Consider the following 20583-nt stretch of genomic DNA (forward strand, 5'->3'; position numbering starts at 1 on the left):
TTTGGCAATTTTTTAAATTTTCGAAATTCTCGTAAGTAAAGGTATTGTCCTAAAGTTTCAAAATATTCATTGGAACTCGTTCTGCGACACCTTGTTGCTTCAGAACCGATACCACCAGAAAGGTACCGATTTTCAGACAACATCTACGCATCCAGCTGTCAACAGCGTAATAATCATTATTCTTGCACTCAAAAATAGAAAATACATCTTCAAATATATTTTTAATAATAACTAAAATACCCGAACACTTCATTTTATTCCTAACATCCGAAAAAATCCAGGGGTCCCGTCTTAAGTTCAACAGACTGTGATGAGAGGAAATATTGCAATATAAGCTCCGATCGAAGTCGGGAGCTTCGAATTCGCTCTCACGGCCAGAGCGTGAAAGCAGAGTATTTGAAATTTCTATCAATTGGTCTGTATCACTTTGGTGGTTTGATAGTGTGTCTTGTTCGCAACTTAAAAACGAACTTGGAACTCGATTGAGGCAGTATTCTAGTTTAGAAATTTGAAGAAAAATAAAAAAAAAATCCTTTATATTTCTGTAGTTTAGGTATTCAAGAATATACCGTAGAAGACTTATCGGAAATCCTATTATTTACCGAGCTAGAACCATTCTAGTGATGCGGTATCTAATTTTGTGCGGCCATAACAATGAACTTCAAATGCGTTTTTTCTCGAAACTAGTTTTTTCAAACTGACGTACACGATATCTCAAATTCTACTGAACTGATTTATCTAGAATTTATATGAATACAATCTGCATGCATTTCTCTATCGCATGAACCACTAAAAATGGTAATATTTTTTAAACACTAACATTTTTAAAAACTATTCTAGTTATGACTAATTTTTCTCCGTTCAAATTTTGTTTTATTTTTAATAAATAGATGGACAAATAATGATATAAGAGAAAGTAAAAATATTCTTTGTTTTATTTTTACGGAGCTCGACACTCGTGTCTCTACACTAGACTACATTAGAATACCCCCTTAAATGAAATAGAGAGACGGCTTTCACCCCGCCTGGTGGAGTGCGCTTGTGTACTTTGCATCACACGTACGCATTGTTGTTGGTATTTATGCGTTAACAAATGTAGATTGGAATGGTTACCATTAAACAATTTTAATGTTTTGTATTTCATTCGGTAATCGGTAGTCATTCGTATCGGATGTATTTATTGATAGCTCCTGCGGTGGTTAGAACGAAAACGTCCATCATCGTTCTTTCTTAAGTCGAAGTGGTTTCTTTTGTTGTGGTTTCTTTTCTTTCGCATCAGACTGTGTTAGAACAATTGAGTTAGCCAGTGGTGCGTTCCGTACACGAAAGCGAAAACGCGCCCCGACTGCGTGCACCGGACCACATACGTGAATAAGTGGAGTGCGCAAGCAAATCTAAGTCAACGAGAGGAGAAATTATTCCACAGCGAGCGCTGTAATCTTTTGTTCGTGCATCGGCATTGATTGCCCGTTCGACACCAATACACTGACGATAGTGTGGAGAGCGTGGTCAGCGGAAGCAGTCATTGAATCATACGCACTGTGTGCAAATTTAGGTATAGTCATAAAAAATTAATTATAAGCAATAGTTTTTTTTTTTTTTTTTTTCATTATTTTTATTTCATTATTATTTTCTATATATTATATACAAAAATCATAATTAGAATTAAAGTTCCACGTAATGGCAGAGGGTGGTGGGGAGTCTCCTTATATGGAGATCTCCGACATGGAAACAAGTGACTCCCCCTTATGTATGAAAAAGGAAACAGGAAGAGCACTCAAACGCGATAACTCTTCCGGGGACGAGTCAACTCACCCTACTAAGCCCCCCTCGAAAAAACTCGCAAGTCTCCCTCCCCAACTTTCCGATTCTCCCACTCTCCCTCCTCAGCCCTCCAATACTCCCACTCTCCCTCCCCCTTCCTCGGTTTCGCTTCCTCCTTCTGATATTACCGTTACAACTCAATCCTCGTCCTCGTCTTCTCCCTCTGTTGTCTCCGCTCCACGTATCAGAGTCTATCCAGAAGATGCACCAGGAACTGGCCCGTGGGTTGTTTTCTTCCGGCCAAAACCAAATGGAAAAGGCCTTAACGTGATTCAGATCATGAAAGATCTGACCAGATACACTTCCGTAGAAGAAATTTTCAAGGTCAGACCGAACAAATTACGAGTTGTCGTGTCTGAACGGAAGGATGCAAACGAGATTGTTGCTGATAAGCATTTCATCCTCGAATATCGCGTATGGATTCCCTCCAATGACGTAGAAATCGGGGGGGTGATAACTGAAACGGGTTTGACGTGCGAAAAAATTAGAAGTGAAGGAGTTGGCAAGTTCAAGAAGCTCCCTTCGGCGGAAGTCATAATCTTGGACTGTCGCCAACTCGGTAAAGTCTCCCAAGAAAAGGAAATAACAAAATTCACGCCGTCCGACTCGTTTAGAGTAACTTTTGCTGGTTCCGCTCTCCCGGACTACGTTATGGTGGACAAATTGAGGCTACCGGTGCGACTCTTCGTGCCAAAGCCCATGACTTGCCAAAAATGCAAGTCAGTCGGCCACACTTCAGCTTATTGTGGCAACAAGGAGCGCTGTGCAACTTGCGGAGAGCAACATGTGGGCGAATCTTGCAGTGCGACTGAGCATAAGTGTCCATATTGTGGGGGGCTCCACATGTGCTCTCAGCTTGTGAAACTTACAAGAGTCGCTGGGAGAAACAGAAGCGCTCTTTAAAGGAACGCTCGAAGCGCACTTTTGCGGAAATTTTGAAGGGCGCTTCTCCACTGGCCCAACAACAACAACAATCAATATCGACACACAATACCTTTTCCACGTTGCCAGTTGACGAAATGGAAGCGGACACAGCTAGCGGGGGCACACCGTGTATTTTCAAAGGGAATCCCCGGCGCAAAAATGTGACCACTCCCAAATTTCAAGAACAAGTCCCCCCGGTGAAAACCCCTGTTAGCTTGCCTAAAAAATCGAGTGCAGCGGACAAGCCAAATCAGGTTCCTCCTGGCTTCCGTGGGAATAGTTCACCTTCGAACGACCCAGCACTCGAGGGGACATCAAAAACCCAAACTGTCCCTATTTGTCCGTCCAGCTCAACTTCCCAATCGCGATTTATAAAGTTGACTGACCTTGTGGATCAAATCTTCACGTGTTTTAATGTTTCCGACTCCATCAGAACCATTGTCATCTCAATGCTTCCAGTATTAAAGACAATTCTGCAACAATTGATGCAAACATGGCCCCTCCTTGCAATGATTATCTCTCTTGATGTCTAATTCAAATAGAGAGGTCGGAGATATCACTGTTTTACAGTGGAATTGTCGTAGTCTTATCCCTAAATTGGATACATTCAAAATTTTAATTCATAACTACAATTGTGATGTTTTTGCTCTGTCCGAAACTTGGCTTTCTTCGCGAGATGATCTCTCTTTCCACGATTTTAATATCATACGCTTGGACCGTGATGACAGATACGGAGGGGTGCTATTGGGTATCAATAAGTGCCACTCATTTTTTCGAATTGACCTTCCACCTATTGGAGGGATCGAAGCTGTTGCTTGTCATGCAAACATCAGAGGCAAAGACCTCTGTATTGTCAGCTTGTATTGGCCTCCGAGAGCTGCGGTTTGCCGCAAGCAACTTGCTGGCATGTGCTCACTCCTTCCTGAGCCACGATTGATCTTGGGAGACTTCAACTCTCACGGAACTGCCTGGGGGGAACAGTACGATGACAATCGTTCATTGTTGATATATGACCTTTGTAACAGCTTCAATATGACCGTTTTGAACACTGGGGAAACAACACGTGTACCTAAACCTCCTGCTAACCCAAGTGCTCTTGACCTCTCGCTTTGCTCGAATTCACTATCGTTAGATTGCAAGTGGAATGTAATCCAGGACCCCAACGGTAGTGATCACTTGCCAATCAAAATTACCATCACCATTGGGTCGAATTCTTCTGAATCTATAAACATGGCATATGACCTCACAAGACACATTGACTGGAAAAAATATGCGGACGCGATTGCTCTAGCCATCAATTCCAGAGATGGTTTGCCTCCATTGGAGGAGTATAACTTCATTTCTCGTTTGATATATGACAGCGCGGTTCGCGCTCAAACGAAACCCATCCCAGGCTCCACTATTCGTCGAAGGCCTCCCAATCCATGGTGGGATAGCCAATGTTCCAAGCTTTATCAGGATAAATCGAATGCATTTAAAGCTTTTCGGAAACGTGGAACCCCTGAAAATTTTCAAACGTATTTAGCTCTTGAGAATCAGTTCAAAAATTTGATCAAAGGGAAAAAACGTGCTTATTGGCGAAATTTCGTGAGAGGTTTATCACGAGAAACGTCAATGAAAAAATTATGGAAAGTGGCTCGAAACATGAGAAATCGCTCTTCATCGAATGAAAGCGAGGAATATTCACATCGATGGATTTTTAATTTTGCACGGAAGGTTTGTCCTGATTCCGCACCTGTGCAAAAAATTGTTCGAGGTATACCACAAGATAGGTACGATCTTGATTCCGAGTTTTCGATGGTAGAATTCTCTCTTGCTCTCCTTTCTTGTAACAATTCTACTCCGGGATCGGATAGAATTAAGTTCAACTTGCTGAAAAATCTCCCTGATGTGGCGAAACATCGCTTGTTGAATTTATTCAATCAGTTTCTGGAGCATAATATTGTTCCAGATGATTGGAGACAAGTGCGAGTTATAGCTATTAAAAAACCCGGAAAACCCGCGTCCGACTTCAATTCGTACCGCCCAATAGCAATGCTGTCTTGTATACGGAAATTGTTGGAGAAAATGATCTTGTTTCGCCTTGATCGATGGGTTGAAACGAATGGCCTACTCTCAGATACACAATATGGGTTCCGCAGGGGCAAGGGGACGAATTGCGTTGCTTTCTTCAGAAATTCAAATGGCTTACGCCGAAAAAAAACAAATGGCTTCAGTATTCTTGGACATAAAGGGGGCCTTTGATTCTGTTTCAATAGAGGTTTTGTCAGACAAATTACACTCTCGGGGTCTGCCGCCTCTATTGAATAATATGTTATATAACTTGCTTTGTGAGAAACATTTGAACTTTTCTCACGGAGATTCGGCAGTAAGTCGGTTCTCTTACATGGGCCTCCCCCAGGGCTCATGTTTAAGCCCCCTTTTGTACAACTTCTATGTAAGCGACATCGACAATTGCCTTACACAAAATTGCAGCCTAAGACAACTTGCAGATGATGGAGTGGTGTCTGTCGTAGGATCAAACGAATCCGACCTGCAAGGACCCTTACAAGATACTTTGAACAATTTTTCAACCTGGGCCATTGGGCTAGGGATCGAATTCTTCTCCACGGAGAAAACAGAGATGGTGGTTTTTTTTCTAGGAAGCATAGACCAGCAAAACCAAAGCTTCAACTTTTGGGTAAACCGATCACTCATGCTATGTCATTCAAGTATCTTGGGGTCTGGTTCGACTCCAAATGTACTTGGGGGGCCCATATTAGGTATCTGAGTAAAAAATGCCAACAAAGAATAAACTTTCTCCGTACAATTACCGGCACCTGGTGGGGAGCCCACCCAGAAGATCTTATAATGTTGTATCGAACAACTATTCTCTCAGTGATGGAGTATGGCAGTTTCTGTTTTCAATCAGCTGCCAAAACACACCTCATTAAACTCGAGCGAATTCAGTATCTTTGTCTCCGTATCGCGTTGGGATGTATGCCCTCAACGTATACCATGAGTCTCGAGGTTTTGGCAGGCCTACTCCCACTAAAAGATCGCTTCAATTTATTATCTCTTCGGTTCTTCATCCGGTGTAAGTTCATGAACCCATTGGTGATCGGAAATTTTGAGCAGCTGATCGAGCTAAATTTTCACTCCGGATTCATGAGTTCATATCATGATTTCATCTCCATGCAGGTTGATCCTTCTTCGTATATTCCCAACCGTGTTTGTTTCCCTGACTACATCAATTCCTCTGTGCATTTTGATCTGTCCATGAAGCAAGATATCCATGGATATTCAGATTACCAACGATCGAGGATCGCTCCAACGATCTCCGATGAAAAATATAGGGGTATCAATTGTGATAATATGTACTTTACTGATGGGTCCACTATAAATGAGTCCACAGGATTTGGAGTGTTCAACGAATTTTTTAGCACCTCACACAGTCTTCAGAATCCTTGCTCAGTGTATATTGCTGAATTGGCAGCAATTCATTGGGCGCTGGACAGCGTCGCCACACGACCTGTTGAACACTATTACATTGTAACGGATAGTCTTAGTTCTGTCGAAGCTATCCGTTCAGTGAGGCCGGAAAAGCACTCGCCGTACTTCCTTGAGAGAATACGAAAAATTTTGAGTGCTTTATCCAGACGCTGTTACGTCATTACCTTTGTCTGGGTCCCTTCTCATTGTTCAATTCCGGGTAATGAGAGGGCTGACTCATTAGCAAAGGTAGGTGCAATTGAAGGCGATATTTATCAGCGTCAAATCGCTTTCAATGAATTTTATTCTTTAGTCCGCAAAAATACCATCGCTAACTGGCAACGCAAGTGGAATGAAGATGAATTGGGCCGTTGGTTTCACTCGATTATCCCTAAGGTTAGCCTCAATCCGTGGTTCAAAAGTCTGGAATTGAGTCGGGACTTTATTCGCACCTTCTCCCGACTCATGTCCAATCACTGTTCTTTAGATGCACTACTCTTTCGTTTCAATCTTGCCAGCAGCAATCTCTGTGTTTGTGGCCAAGGTTATCGCGACATCGAGCACGTTGTTTGGTCGTGCGAGGTGTATCTGGTCGCCAGATCGAATTTAGAAAACTCCCTTCGGGCCCGAGGAAGACAGCCCAATGTGCCGGTGAGAGATGTGTTGGCTCGGTTAGACCTTGATTACATGTCCCATATATATGTTTTCCTTAAAGCTATCGATCTTCGTGTGTGATTGTCCCTATGTCCTTATACCCTCCTTTCCTTCCTTTGCGGGTAATTCGTCCCCTTGCTATAAATAGTAGAATAAGTTGAAATGTAAAAACACTATAGATATACAAACAGATTTAAGAATTGAGTGTTCATCAACATTGTTACAGTTTCCTTGTACCCCATCCTGCTCCTAAAAATATGTCACCCTTCTAAACTCGAGTACACCGCGAGTAATCGGTTTTCCACCTTACTAACCATAGATGTAAGAAAATTGTTTATATATATAGTTTTAAAATTATATTTAAGAATTCGGCTCCTTTAAACTTAAGTTACTGAGCCTGCAAATATAAACGAATTAATAAAAAAAAAATGTTTTGTATTTATATTTTAAATATTTTAATGTTAGAAATGTAGAATAATGGAGTAATTAGAAGTAATGGCGGCGATGGAGCGAGCGTATGATCAAACCAAGAAGTAAAATAACGCTGGTGATGCTTGCTAACTATTTTCCTGTTCTTTGTGTTATTCTCGTGATGAAAGAAATCAGTCATGACTACTATCTTCAGCTGATTGAACAAAATCACGACTTTCCACACCACTGAATTATTTCTACTAAAGAGTTATTTTAAAGAAATCATGCATTTTTAAATAAAATCTGAAGTGGTTCATACTTTAGCGGCATTTTTACTTCGTTTTGGACAACCCCAAACAAAGCGAACCGAACAGAACAGTTCGACAATGACACGAGAATTCTCTTCACTCCAACGTGGCAAGTTTGCTTATTGACGTATCTATCCGTATCTACCAAAAATAGATCTCTCCACTGAACAAAATTTTCTTGTGAAATTCGGAATCAACGCAAGTTAGTTTTGAGCTTATCCATCAACTTTCTCTTGCACGACTTGAATTGTATAAAATATTTATATAAAACCGTCCTGGAAGTGGCTGGACATAGCTTCAATTGTTTCAAACTGTCATATACATCAAAGTAAATATATACCGGTAATTTGTGTATTAAAAGAGGTTTATTTATCATCTAAATTTATTATCGAAACACTTTTCATAGCTGTATTCTGGAATGACTCGCAGTTCACGAAGCGATCAAATTAGTTTTCATGTCTTCAATGCTGTCAAAACGGGTCCCACAAAACGGTAAATTGAGTTTCGGAAATAGGAAAAAGCCACACGGGGCCATGCCTGGAGAGTGCGGTGCTTGTTCAATCAAAATTCGTGGCATTTTTTGCCAAAAAATCGTTCCCAATGATCGACCGATGAGTTGGTGCTTTATCGTGGTCCAAGAAGGGAATGATAACTCCACAAATCTAGCCTTTTGCGACGAATTTCCTCTCTCTGACGTCTCATTCTGATTGTTTCGGCACCAAAAATTTTGTTTGCGATACATTATGTTTGCAACACAAATTTTCAAACAATATGCCAGGAAGTTGTAATTTCTAATTTTTGAAAGTTTGTAATACAGTTAACTTTTTTTGTTCAGCGATTTTTGATAAGGGTGGTCAAAGCCTTATCAAAAATCGCTGAGCAAAAAAAGTTAACTGTATTACAAACTTTCAAAAATTAGAAATTACAACTTCCTGGCATATATTTCACAGAATGTATTACCGTCATAGTTTAAGAAAGTTACCGGAAAAATATAATACTTGAAAATTTCTCTATATGGGTCCGATATGCCTGCGAGAACATTAATTGTTTGCTTCAGAAACCATTGTAATGATGTATGGGTTTTAATTTCACTAGAAATTTTTTGTAAAAATACGCAAAACTTTTGAAACATGTTTGATTTTATTTCATGAAGAAATAATGCCATTAGATTTAATTTGCAAGAGATTGTGGCAATGATTATCGGAGCGAAAAAAAAACATTATCGACACATTCTATAACCAAATTTCAAGAGATAGGAGAAATTTTGCAATGTTATATTAATTAATAATAGTTTTAACAATTAAAATTCATGAACCAGGGTTTGACAAGGTCGTATTCAAAAAACTGTATTATTTTGGTTGAAATTTTTAATTTTCTATCTTTTTACTTTTTGTAAAAAGATGCACTTGCGTAAACAAATTCTAATGTATACATACCATTCTAGCGATAACAAATATTTGTATGAAAGGAAGCTGATAGAATTGAATTTGATTTGGTATGAAACTTCTGGAGAAGAAATCGTTTGAAATGTGTTTTGAAGGTTTTGAAGGATGTTATAAAAATATTTGTTCTGTATTGCATGAATTTCATTTCAAAATCAGGTAAAATGGAATAGTGACAACGTACGGGATCTGAATTTGGGTATGTTGTTGCGAATAGCATTCCAGACGACGCAGAGCGATCATGCGATCATTTATTGAACACCAGCGTAAACTGAATTTGGAATAACTTCCTGACCTTATCCAGCGCTTTCCCCAGGGCGAGATGTATCCTAGACTACTTTTGGAATGTCGAACCAGTGAAGATCCTAACAGGGCAAAAGCATTTCTTGATCATGTACTTGATAACGCTTTCCAGCAGTTTTCATGAAATTTGGAAAATCGAAAAAAAAATTCGATACCAAATGACCTAAAAATGCTTAAAACGACGAGATCTGGTGTCATCTGGAAAAAAAAGTTTTTGGCCGAAAAAGGACCTTCTGAGATTTTCGAGGATCAAAATATCAAAAAACTTTGAGCGCTTTGAGGCACCCCTAAATCATGTCCGATTAAGCTGAAATTTTGCATAAGTCATTTTTTTGGGGGCTATAAACAAAATGTACCTGGTCGGTTTTTGAAATTTTATATGACCATTTTCGCTTCCACCCTAATATATTAATCCCGATCGAGCGTCCTTCAACACATTTACGCTTCAGTGAAAATAATTCTAAACAATTATTTGAAAAATGAACATTATAGAATTTAACACTTTATCGAACAATTTCATTTTTAATCATAAATTCTTGACGCCTTTGGTAGAAATAGTGTTGATCCCAAAATTATATTGATGTACACATTAGAATGTTTTTCGGTTTAAATCCCCAACTGCAACATCGCAGAATGGCCCTTGCAAGGAGATCAAACACCAAATGAATATTGGACCTCACAACTACGGTCGAATTAACTCTGGACTGGATCAGAAAATCTTCGATACAAGAAAAAGATTTCGTCTGGTGAGAGATGATTTTCCCAGGTCCGAAATGGCACCGAGCAAATCCTAGGCAGCACTTTATGCATTTCCATCAAACGCAATCGCACAGAGATAATTTCGTTCCCCTGTTTATTCGTTCGACTCAGGATTTGCGACTGCTCTTGTTGGCTGGTTGAGGTCTCTGTGTGATGAGTTCGGGGGTGGTGCATAGGTGGAGCTGCTTCGTACCCAATCTTCATCTTCATTGCGCTGGCAGACAATTATCTAGATGTGTTTGTTTATCTCTATCGAGAAGACGACGATGATGAGACGGTCAGCAATAGCAACGGGAGCAGCATTTACCGGAGATGCAGGTCGGTCATCAGATTTTTCAATACGATATGCTTCCTACTCTGTTCCTCCTCCTCCTTTTCCATAGAGCACTTCACTTTGCGTTCGATTCCTTGACGGAGCAGGTTCTTCTAGGATTCTCCATGGATATGTGTGTGGCCTGTGCGGCTATCGGTTTTGTTTTCCTCAATCCGAATGATGAACGATACCCGCACACACTCACGTCACGTCTATCGTATGTGTGTATGTGTTTCCGTATTGTCCAAAGATGCAATGGAGATTGTTTTTGCTTGGGTCGAACGAGATTAGAACAGGGAGGAAAAGTCCTTCGAATGATTTTAGTATCCGGTGCGATTGAAGCGTGATGAAAAATCTTCGTTCCTTTGTAACTTAGGCCGATTGGGTTTTCGAAATCGAACTACACCCAGGTTTTTTTTACGCGGTTTTTTTGCGCGGTTTTTTTACGCGGATTTTCCAAATAACGCGGTTTTTTACGTGGATTTTCCAATTAACGCGGATTTTCCAATGAACGCTGTTTTTTTCACGCGGTTTTTTCTTACGAGGTACGTATCCCCCGCGTAAATAAAAACCTGGGTGTAATAATTTTGGATAGATAACGGAGCTTGGTATGATGTATGCAGTGTGTCAATTAAGTTCGTGGATGACAGTGAAAATGAACCTTTAAACGTTTTTGAAAATATTTGTTGATTTTATTATTCCGAATAGTTTCCTCTAACTTCAAGAAACCTTTTATGTATATTAATTCATACATACAAAACGAATCGGAAATTTCCTAAGATTTGTTTTTTATGCTATATACTATAATCCCCTGATGTGTAAACGGTTTAAATTGATAAAAACTAGAAGCATTTCCATTTTCCCATACATTTGTCATTTGTGAGCTTCCCTATCTATGCTGTCAATAACGAGCAATTTATCGGCGATCAACGAAGGGCAATGACTTAAAGTCTCCGTGAACATAAATATTGGATCTCGCTGAGGCAAACTTTCAGATTCGTTCTAGATACGAAGGAATGAACATCGCTCGTTCTTCCTTGTTTTGCGTCATCACATGTCTTCGTTGCGGATTGAACTGTGAGCGAGACCAAATTACATACGCGCTAATGTCTCTGGACTTTTAATCATTACATCAAACTGACGCCATTCCGTTAAGGTTCTGAACTACACAATTGTGTGGGGAATTATCAAACTAGGCTATCATCGGCTCACTAAGAAAATAATTGTTCGGGAATTTTGTGTGTGATTTGGTTTCGCATGACAATAGCAAAACTGTCTCCACCAATGATGACAGCTAAGGCCGGAAATATTAATAGAAAGGGCTTCTGTTGAGGAGAGCGCAAAGCGGAAATAAGTGTGTAAAGGGTGTGTCACATCAAATTGCATCACGGAAAAAACGCTGTAGAAATTTAATTTTTAGGAATTATATCTTCAGTTTTCGCTTATAATCAGATAAGAGTGTATAGCTCACGTTGGCCATGCTTCACTGTCAATTTTTCGTCAATTTGGAAAAATGTCGTCGAACGAAAAAGAGCATCGTGAATTAATCCTGTACACTCATTTCGAGAATCCGGAGTTGTCACATCGGGACATCGGTAAGATGCTGGGAATCGTCCAATCCACGGTCAGCAGAGTACTAAAACGATACTTCGAGAACCTAACCATCGACCGGAAGGTGAAGAACGGCAAAAATGGATGCTCCGTCAGTGAAAAAGATCACAAGCGCGTAGTTAAGCAGTTTAGACGTGATCCGAGAAGTTCGGTCCGGGATGTCGCCAATAAGCTGAATTTGTCAAGTTCATTCGTCCAGCGGACCAAGCAGCGGGAGGGCCTGCGTACATACAACGTTCAGAAGGCTCCTAACTGCGACGAAAGGCAAAACATGGTGGGGAAGACGCGAGCCCGGAAGCTGTACACCGAAATGCTGACGAAGCCGCATTGCCTGGTAATGGACGACGAAACCTACGTCAAAGCGGACTTTCGTCAGCTGCCGGGCCTGTTGTTCTTCTCCGCAGAGAATAAATTCAGCGTTCCGGAGGAGATTCGCAATCAGAAACTATCCAAGTTTGCCAAAAAGTACATGGTGTGGCAAGCGATCTGCTCTTGCGGAAAGCGGAGCGCCCCCTTCGTGATGACCGGCACGGTAAACGGGCAGGTTTACCTTAACGAGTGCCTACAGAAGCGCTTACTACCACTATTGAAGCAGCACGAGGGCCCGACCATCTTCTGGCCGGATCTCGCTTCGTGCCACTATTCAAAGGACGTGTTGGAGTGGTACGAAGCCAACGGGGTCACCATCGTGCCAAAGGAAATGAACCCGCCCAACGCGCCGGAGCTTCGCCCAATAGAGAAATATTGGGCGATTATGAAGCAGGCCCTCCGGAAGAACCCAAAAGTTGTCAAATCGGAGGCGGACTTCAAGAGAAAATGGATTTCTGTTAAAAAAAACTACAACCTGACGTTGTACAGAACCTTATGGACGGGGTAAAGAGGAAGGTGCGCGCATACGGGCTTGGGCTCGAAGTATGAATAAAAAGAAAATGCCAAAAGTTGTTTAATAGTTTTTATTTTACTGTCTAAAATTTTCTACAGCGTTTTTTCCGTGATGCAATTTGATGTGACACACCCTTTATATGTAAAATACTATCCCAAGCTATTAACAAGCGACTTGAACAAAATAACAGCGTAGTTCTACGTCAATAAAGTGGTCGTGTCTTGGGCACAACCTCCTATAATTTTTCATTCAATATCAGCAAACTTCAGTTCATATTTAGTTTTCAATCGTAACTGAAGGAAATCTGGGGACGATTTTATTTCATAGTATGATTGGAATTATTCAATAAGGTGACCGAAAATCGACCTTTTGGGACTTAGCCTGAGAGGCAATGAAGGTATGGACAAAAAATAATTATCAAATATTATTGAACCGGCCATGTACATTTTGTTTATTGGCCCAAAAAAATGACCTGTGCAAAATTTCAGCTCAATCGGACATGATTTAGGGGTGCCTCAAAGCACTCAAAATTTTTTATTTTTTAGCCACTCAGGCTAAGTCTCAAAAAGTCGATTTTCGGCCAAAAATTTTTTCTCGAGATAACACCAGATCTCGACATTTCATGCATTTTTAAGTCATGTGGCATCGAAGAAAAAATTCGATTTTCTAAATAGGGGCCGCATAAAAAAAATCGTGCAAAACTTCACCAGTAGCTTTAAAAAACCGTGTTCGGTACACATTTTGAAAGAAACTTTTTTTTGTGCGATATATAGGGACCGCATAAAAAAAGTTTCCTCCAAGAAAATAACTCAAATCCACGCCGTTCACCGTTCAATTCCCTTTTGTTTCCCTACTTTGCAATGGGACAGTTTGCCTTTTCGGTTGCGCGTGGCTGTTTTGTTACATGCCGAAACGTGATGCTGTTAGAAATCATGTCATGCAAAAACTTGGAATAACTTAGAGCATTTGATGGAAGGAGGGGAATGATTTCAGAAGTGGATAATTGAGACGCAAATATGCTTCGCACTGAAATGCATATAAACCATGACAAAAAAAAACTAAATGGACGATAAATTCGTCAAATATGCTTCTTTCCATATATTGCACAAAAAAAATCCCAAAAAAACCATACAAGAACAGAAAACTGTACAAAAAAAAATCGCACAAAAAAACCGCACAAAAACAGGTTTTACTGTACTTCCCCCTTGAGAGATTTTTGAGGATCAAAAAATCAAAACATTGAGAGCTTTGAGACACCCCTAAATCATGTCCGATTGAGCTGAAATTTTGCAAAAGTAATTTTTTGGGCCAATAAACAAAATGTACATGGCCGGTTCAATAATATTTGATATTTATTTTTTGTCCATACCTTCATTGCCTCTCAGGCTAAGTCCTACAAGGTCGATATTCGGCCAAAATTTTTTTTTTTAAATAACATTAGATCTCGACGTTTCATGCATTTTTTAGTCAATTGGCATCGAAAAAAATTTCGATTTTCCAAATTTCCTTTCTCACCCCTTGGAAGATTTTCGAGGATTAAAAAATCAAAACAAAACTTTCGCTACCACCCTACACGTGAAGCACCATATGCCATACAAATGAAACACAAATTTATGCATTAATTTGAGAATTAATCAAGAAAATGAAACCAAATTAGGCATGTGAAGGTTTCAGGATGCACTAAATATTCCTATGATGGTTGAACACTCCTCCCCTCTCTAAGAGGGGGCTGTCATACAAATGGAACACAAAACACAAATTTCTAAATTTCTCGAGAATTCAAGCAAATGAAACGAAATTTGCCGTGTTGAGGTTTTAGGGTGCAATAAATGATTCTATGGTGGTTGGATACCCTTCCCCCTATTTTAGGGGGAGCGGCCATACAAATGAAACATAAATTTCTGCATTACTCGACAATTAATCAAGAAAATGAAATCAAATTAGGCACATTGAGGTTTTAGGGTGCAATAAATATTTCTATGATGGTTAGACCCTCCACCCCCTTCTCTAAGGGGGAGGGGGGGGGGAAGGTGCTGCCATACAAATGAAACATAAATTTCTGCATTACTCGACAATTAATCAAGAAAATGAAATCAAATTAGGCACATTGAGGTTTTAGGGTGCAATAAATATTTCTATGATGGTTAGACCCTCCACCCCCCTCTCTAAGGGGGGGGGCTGCCATAGAAATGAAACACAAATTTCTGCATTAATCGAGAATTAATCAAGCAAATGAAACCAAATTTGGCAGGTGAAGGTTTTAGGGTGCAATAAATGCTTCTATGGTGGTTAGACCCTCCACCCCCTTCTCTAAGGGGGAGGGGGGGTGGTGGTTAGTGCTGCCATAGAAATGAAACACAAATTTCTGCATTACATGAGATTTACTCAAGAAAATGAAACCAAATTAGGCATAGGCATGTGAAGGTTTTAGGGTGCAATAAATGTTTGACAGGGTGGGCTGTCATACAAATGAAACACTAATTTCTGCATAACTCGAAAACTAATCAAGCAAATGGAGTCAAATTTGGCATGTGAAGGTTTTACGGGGCACGGGTAACGGAGAAACATGTTATTTGCAAGTGGTTGAAAAATCTAGAAAGGTCGATTAGAAGATCAATCAATGAACAGTTCTGCGATTGGACCCATGAACTTGTTCATAATAAGAAAACGTGAATGTTTGAAGGTATTGATAACAAAAAACAAATTTTGGGCGGGACGAAGTTTGCCGGGTCAGCTAGTGTTATATATAGAACAATGAAATATAGGAAACTCATGAAAAAAGTTATTAATAATATTTCGATTTTTTTTTCAAAAACATTTTTTTAAAACTCTGAACGAAAATTATATGAATACTCCATACAACTATCAACAGGTCTATCTATCAAAAAATTACTTGTGGTAAATTTTTTCGAGAATTTTAAAATATGGTATTTTTTAATGAAAATTTATACAATTTCCTACATTTCATTCTTTGACCAAAGTTTTGTAGGTATTATAGTTTTTGAATTTGAAATTTCTGTAAAAAATAATGAAAAAAAAGTGACCCATTTTTAAAAAGTAGTCTTATTCTTTTTTGGTGATTTCAAGTATGCACATTTGCTCAAATGACCAATGTCTTTACACCCACAACGTTTCACTGCAATATGAGATGGTGCTGCCAACTCTTAGAACGAGTTGGCATGAAATTCGTCCATTGAAAATGTATACGTTATATCGAGGTAAAATGTGCCTTATAATGAGGGTACGTTATATCGGAGTTTTCCTTCAGTCTCAGAATTATCCCTGTACAAGTACCAAAAACATATAGTCGTTAATTCAACACATACTTTCGTGAGTCTTAACATGATATATTTGTGTGCGAAACGGTAATTTTTGTATGTGTATTTTGGTATAGAAAACTTTTACCACTTGAGATTAATACTTCCTCACTGTGCGAATACTATCCTCCGAAGGCGCGCAAACACCCGGCCGCAGCCATGGTAGTGATTTGTGGCACGCATTTCGCGGCCTCCAGAGGAACACACACTTTGTATTTATGTAGCACATCGTAAATTTGCGCCAATTTTCTAAGGCACCACCTCCACACGCGTGCTGCCGCAGCGCACGTAGCTCGAGAGGAAGTGTTTTGCAACTAGACACGCATAACATAACATCGTTGAATCCCTCTTTCTCTCTCGTGAAACCGGCCGGATGGCGGTGTTGGAGGGCAAAATTGGCAAAACAACTTGTTGACTGTAATGCGTGCGTGCCGCGTCATACTCAAGCCGTCCAAATCTCCCCCAGTGCCAGACGCGCCTCCTCGGGGTGGACTCGCCGGCTGACGGTGGCACGCCAACAGCCAGCCAAACCACTGAAAAGCCCAAACGCGTGAGAAGGAAAGGATTAGGCGTGCTTCGCTTGCACGGCAAATTGTGGTTACGCGAATCACAACTCGTAAACATTTCAAGGAAGTTCCACCGAGGGTTGTATGACTGCACGTTTTTCATCATCAAGATTGATCGTTGAATTCCGTTTCGTGGAGGAGGAGGAGGAGGAATAAAAAAATATGTATCACTCATATGAGACGGGAGTGTGTCAGTCCGGTGAAGCGTGAACACTGCGAACTGTGTGCATTGGAAGAGTTTGTTAATCAAAGATTATTTCTCCCATCTAGAAGGAAGAGAAACTGTGGCAGTGGGTGATTACATACGGGATCAATCAAGTGAAGAACTCTTTCATTACCCGTGTACTGTCTGTCCTCTCGATCTGTACTTATTAATATCAAAAAGCATTTCCACGTCAGGTGTACCAATCACTCATACCGTGAGTGACAGCTGGCAGTTATTAAGGCGCATTTCGTAGTGAGGATCTTACCGGGTGCCCAGGACCGGACCACTCGGCCTCGACTCGACCACTTGATAGACATCTCTCCGGAATGGTGTCAGCAGAATTGATTGCTTCAGAGATCATGTTGGGGTAGTCCTTATAATTGATTTGCGAGTTGGACGATGTTTCATAATCGACGTTTACAGTCACTTCTATATCAATTGACAATTAACTTAATCTTTTCTATTCTCTGTCAATTCAGAAGTGACTCAAGTATGGATGGAAAACTTCGCTGCGAGTGTATAAACGGCGGGGACAAAAAACACAAAAAGGATTTTGATTTATGTCAAAAATCAGATTGGAATAATACATCAAGAACTCTCTCTCTCTCTCTCTCTCTATTTGCACTCCTTCAGGTTCGGTGCCCCGGGAAGTGGATGCTCGAAACTCACCTCGTAGTCGTCGTCGATTCCCCTGCAGCTTACGAACACTACCGGTGACGTGTGTGCCTCGCTCCCACTGATTCATTCTGGCTTTGATTTGGAAGAAAAATAAATAAAATTTCATTCTGAATATGACACATAATTGATTTAAAACGTTTGTTCTTCCTTTGCTGTTCTATGTTGTTGTGAGCGATGTTTTGTGCTTCCGGTGAAAACTCACCGAGAGCAGTGATTTCTGTTTCCCCCGTCACTGAGCTGGAAGATCCAGCATCGTTGGCCGAAATTGGTCTGTTCTACGAGGATCTCACTCTGGAGAACCGTTCATTCGACTGAAAAAATCCTCCGCCGGTCAGGTCCGGTCAGTTCGGTTCGGGGTATAGACGATGCTTTGGACATCCTTCTGGGTATGCGGAGTTCTCTATATGGCGCTGTGCCGGCCTCTCTGATGTGGCCTGTCACGTGGTTTTGATTTTTTGAAGCAAAATCATTTTTGAAAGGTTCAAAAGCAATATGCATTTTCCCTGGGTATCGGTTTCCCCGCGTCCCACAATCATATGCAAATCGTCCTCACCGAGAGCATCAAATTGATCGAAAAGAGCATAGATTTCACTTGAGGCATAATCTGGATTGCAGTTCTTCTCCCCGCCCGCATGACGAGCGCACAGAGAACATTGAAAATGACAGCGAACGGGTATTCTGGTTTTTGGGGGTTTCTGCAGGAGACAATTGGATCACTTCAAATCTAACCTGCCGCATAATCGTGCAGCATGGACTAATCTCTGCCGGGGTGAGTGTGTTTGTACGTATGTTTCATTCCTAGTCAGGGCTGGCCTAACGGCGGCGTACGGACTATGCCTCAACCGAGGTTCCACTTTGACGTCTGCTGCATACAGACATCATAAGAGCAAGTGGAAGATTCGGATCAAATCAGGACCGACCGCTCCGCCGCACTCTTCGGACACATTGTTGTATGTCTGCCTGTGTAAGGGTTCCCGGCCAGGGAATAGATTTAATTGCTGCTGTCCTTTGATTTGCTCGAACATCAAACGGTGCTTGATTTTATTATTTCTGGATTAAAATGTCAGAAAGATTATGCTCACGGCGACGTCGGGCCACAGCGTAACGGACCACTTCCTGCCTGAGTTCTTTCCTTTCGAAGCGACGGTAGCGACTGTGCCTCGAGGGATGATTTGGAAGTTTGTTTTGCTATTCAAGTTTTTACGCACATCCCGGAAGGTACTGCCAAAATGTGCCGCATGTCGATGACGTTCCGTTTGATTTGTTCATATGCGCAAAGGCGATATGCTTAAATTATTTCGCTGCAACTTTTTCGTTTCATACTTTGCTGCTTATAACCCGTAATAATTTCATAAAATATTGAATGTAGAAAAGATGTTAGAAGAAGATGTATCACTTTAGTGCAAATAAATGCATCTTTTAAGTGAATAGGACAGGTCCTTAAACATTTTGGGAGCTCTTGAAAGCTGGTGAACCTGTTAAAAGTTGACCATTGATCAAAATTGTTTTTGTGATTTTGTCCTCATTGTTCATGTATATTTGAGACACTCTAGAATTGACGGAGAATAGAAAAAATAGTGAATTTTCAACTGTGTGGATTGATAATTTCACCACACTGAAAAAGGTTCTTTTTCTATGTGAGGAATATTGAACGCATATTGACGCTTGTGAGTAACATCTGGAAGGTCTCTCTGAATCGTCAATGTAATGCTCCATATATTTAGGCACCATCTTTCCATCTATTTAATCTATAAACATATCTTGGTTGCATTGTTCATCATGATTTTCGCTCACAGCTCCCAGATTTTAGCAAGTTTTGCTCACAGATCCCAGATTTTAGGAAAGTTGTAAATGTGAAACTGAAGGACAGGTACTTACAAACTTATCAGACAGCTTAGTTCTTGCAAAACTTGCAATATTCGTACGACGATATTTTTCGTAATCAGAATACTTGTTATCGCCTGAAAATGTAGTGCTCATGTAACTTTTTAAAATGAAATTAACCCTTTTTTTCGTCGTGTTATTGATAAACTCCTAATCAGTAATAACAGGTGTACATGTTCAAATTTTCCGGGTTTTTCGTTGAAGAAAACTTCAGGAGAACTTAATTGTTTTCTATTCGAAGTCAGCCCCGTTTGATTCTACACATTTCCCTCATTTCTCAGGCATATTGTGGATTTATTTTCAATAAAACTTTATTTTTGTTTCGACGAAAACCATTTGCAGACCCTTTTTTCGACATCTTTATATTCGGCTAAATGCAAGTGCATGTCCCATTGCAGCAAAGAGGTGATAATTTGACGGGACCAGGTCTGGAGTATACGGCAGGTGTGATAAAGTTTTCCCAGTTAAGGGGTTTGATTGCGTCGTTCACGGGTTTAGTGGTGTGCAATGCACCGGTCATGCTATAATATCACATTACCGTGTCTTTGGGCCCATTCCGGTCTTTTTTGAATGAATGCATAGAATAAATTTATCATTCGTTGTCGTGAACAATCTGTAGATTAAATTCAACACTTTTGAGTTGCCCAAACCATATCTCACATGTTTTCACTGCTGGAGCATGTTCCCCATCACCATAATATGGCATGGAACGAAAAGCTCAAGAGATTTAAAACGCATATAGATCGAAATCGAGCCTACGATAGAAGTTATAACATACATCGTTAGACGGAAAATTTATGCACTATTTTTTCGCTTAGAACACAATGACTGTACATAGTAATACAAATGAACAATTTAACGAACAAAAGCAGCATATTTTGCACGCGAATGCGAGAGCAAAATCTGTATTATAGATGCTTTCTGGCTTTAGGCTTTAGTTGTCTTGAATGTTGTATCAACACAAAAATATCTGCAATAATTTGTAATGTAGAATTAATAAGATATTCCGTCAGTTAGACAGAAATAAGAG

The 20583-nt window shown here is 40.3% G+C and overlaps 1 protein-coding gene across 1 annotated transcript; it reads left to right on the top strand.

The window, feature by feature from the left end:
* The first annotated feature begins 1347 nt into the window (after positions 1 to 1347).
* Positions 1348 to 20080, top strand: LOC129773311 (uncharacterized). The gene is made up of 3 exons (XM_055776913.1): positions 1348 to 1555; positions 1664 to 2682; positions 19952 to 20080. The coding sequence occupies exons 2-3, from the start codon at positions 1681 to 1683 to the stop codon at positions 20078 to 20080; spliced, it is 1131 nt and encodes a 376-aa protein (XP_055632888.1). The 5' UTR covers positions 1348 to 1555; positions 1664 to 1680.
* The last annotated feature ends 503 nt before the right edge of the window (positions 20081 to 20583 follow it).

This window comes from Toxorhynchites rutilus, chromosome 3 (assembly GCF_029784135.1).
Source record: "Toxorhynchites rutilus septentrionalis strain SRP chromosome 3, ASM2978413v1, whole genome shotgun sequence".
Lineage (NCBI taxonomy): Eukaryota > Metazoa > Arthropoda > Insecta > Diptera > Culicidae > Toxorhynchites > Toxorhynchites rutilus.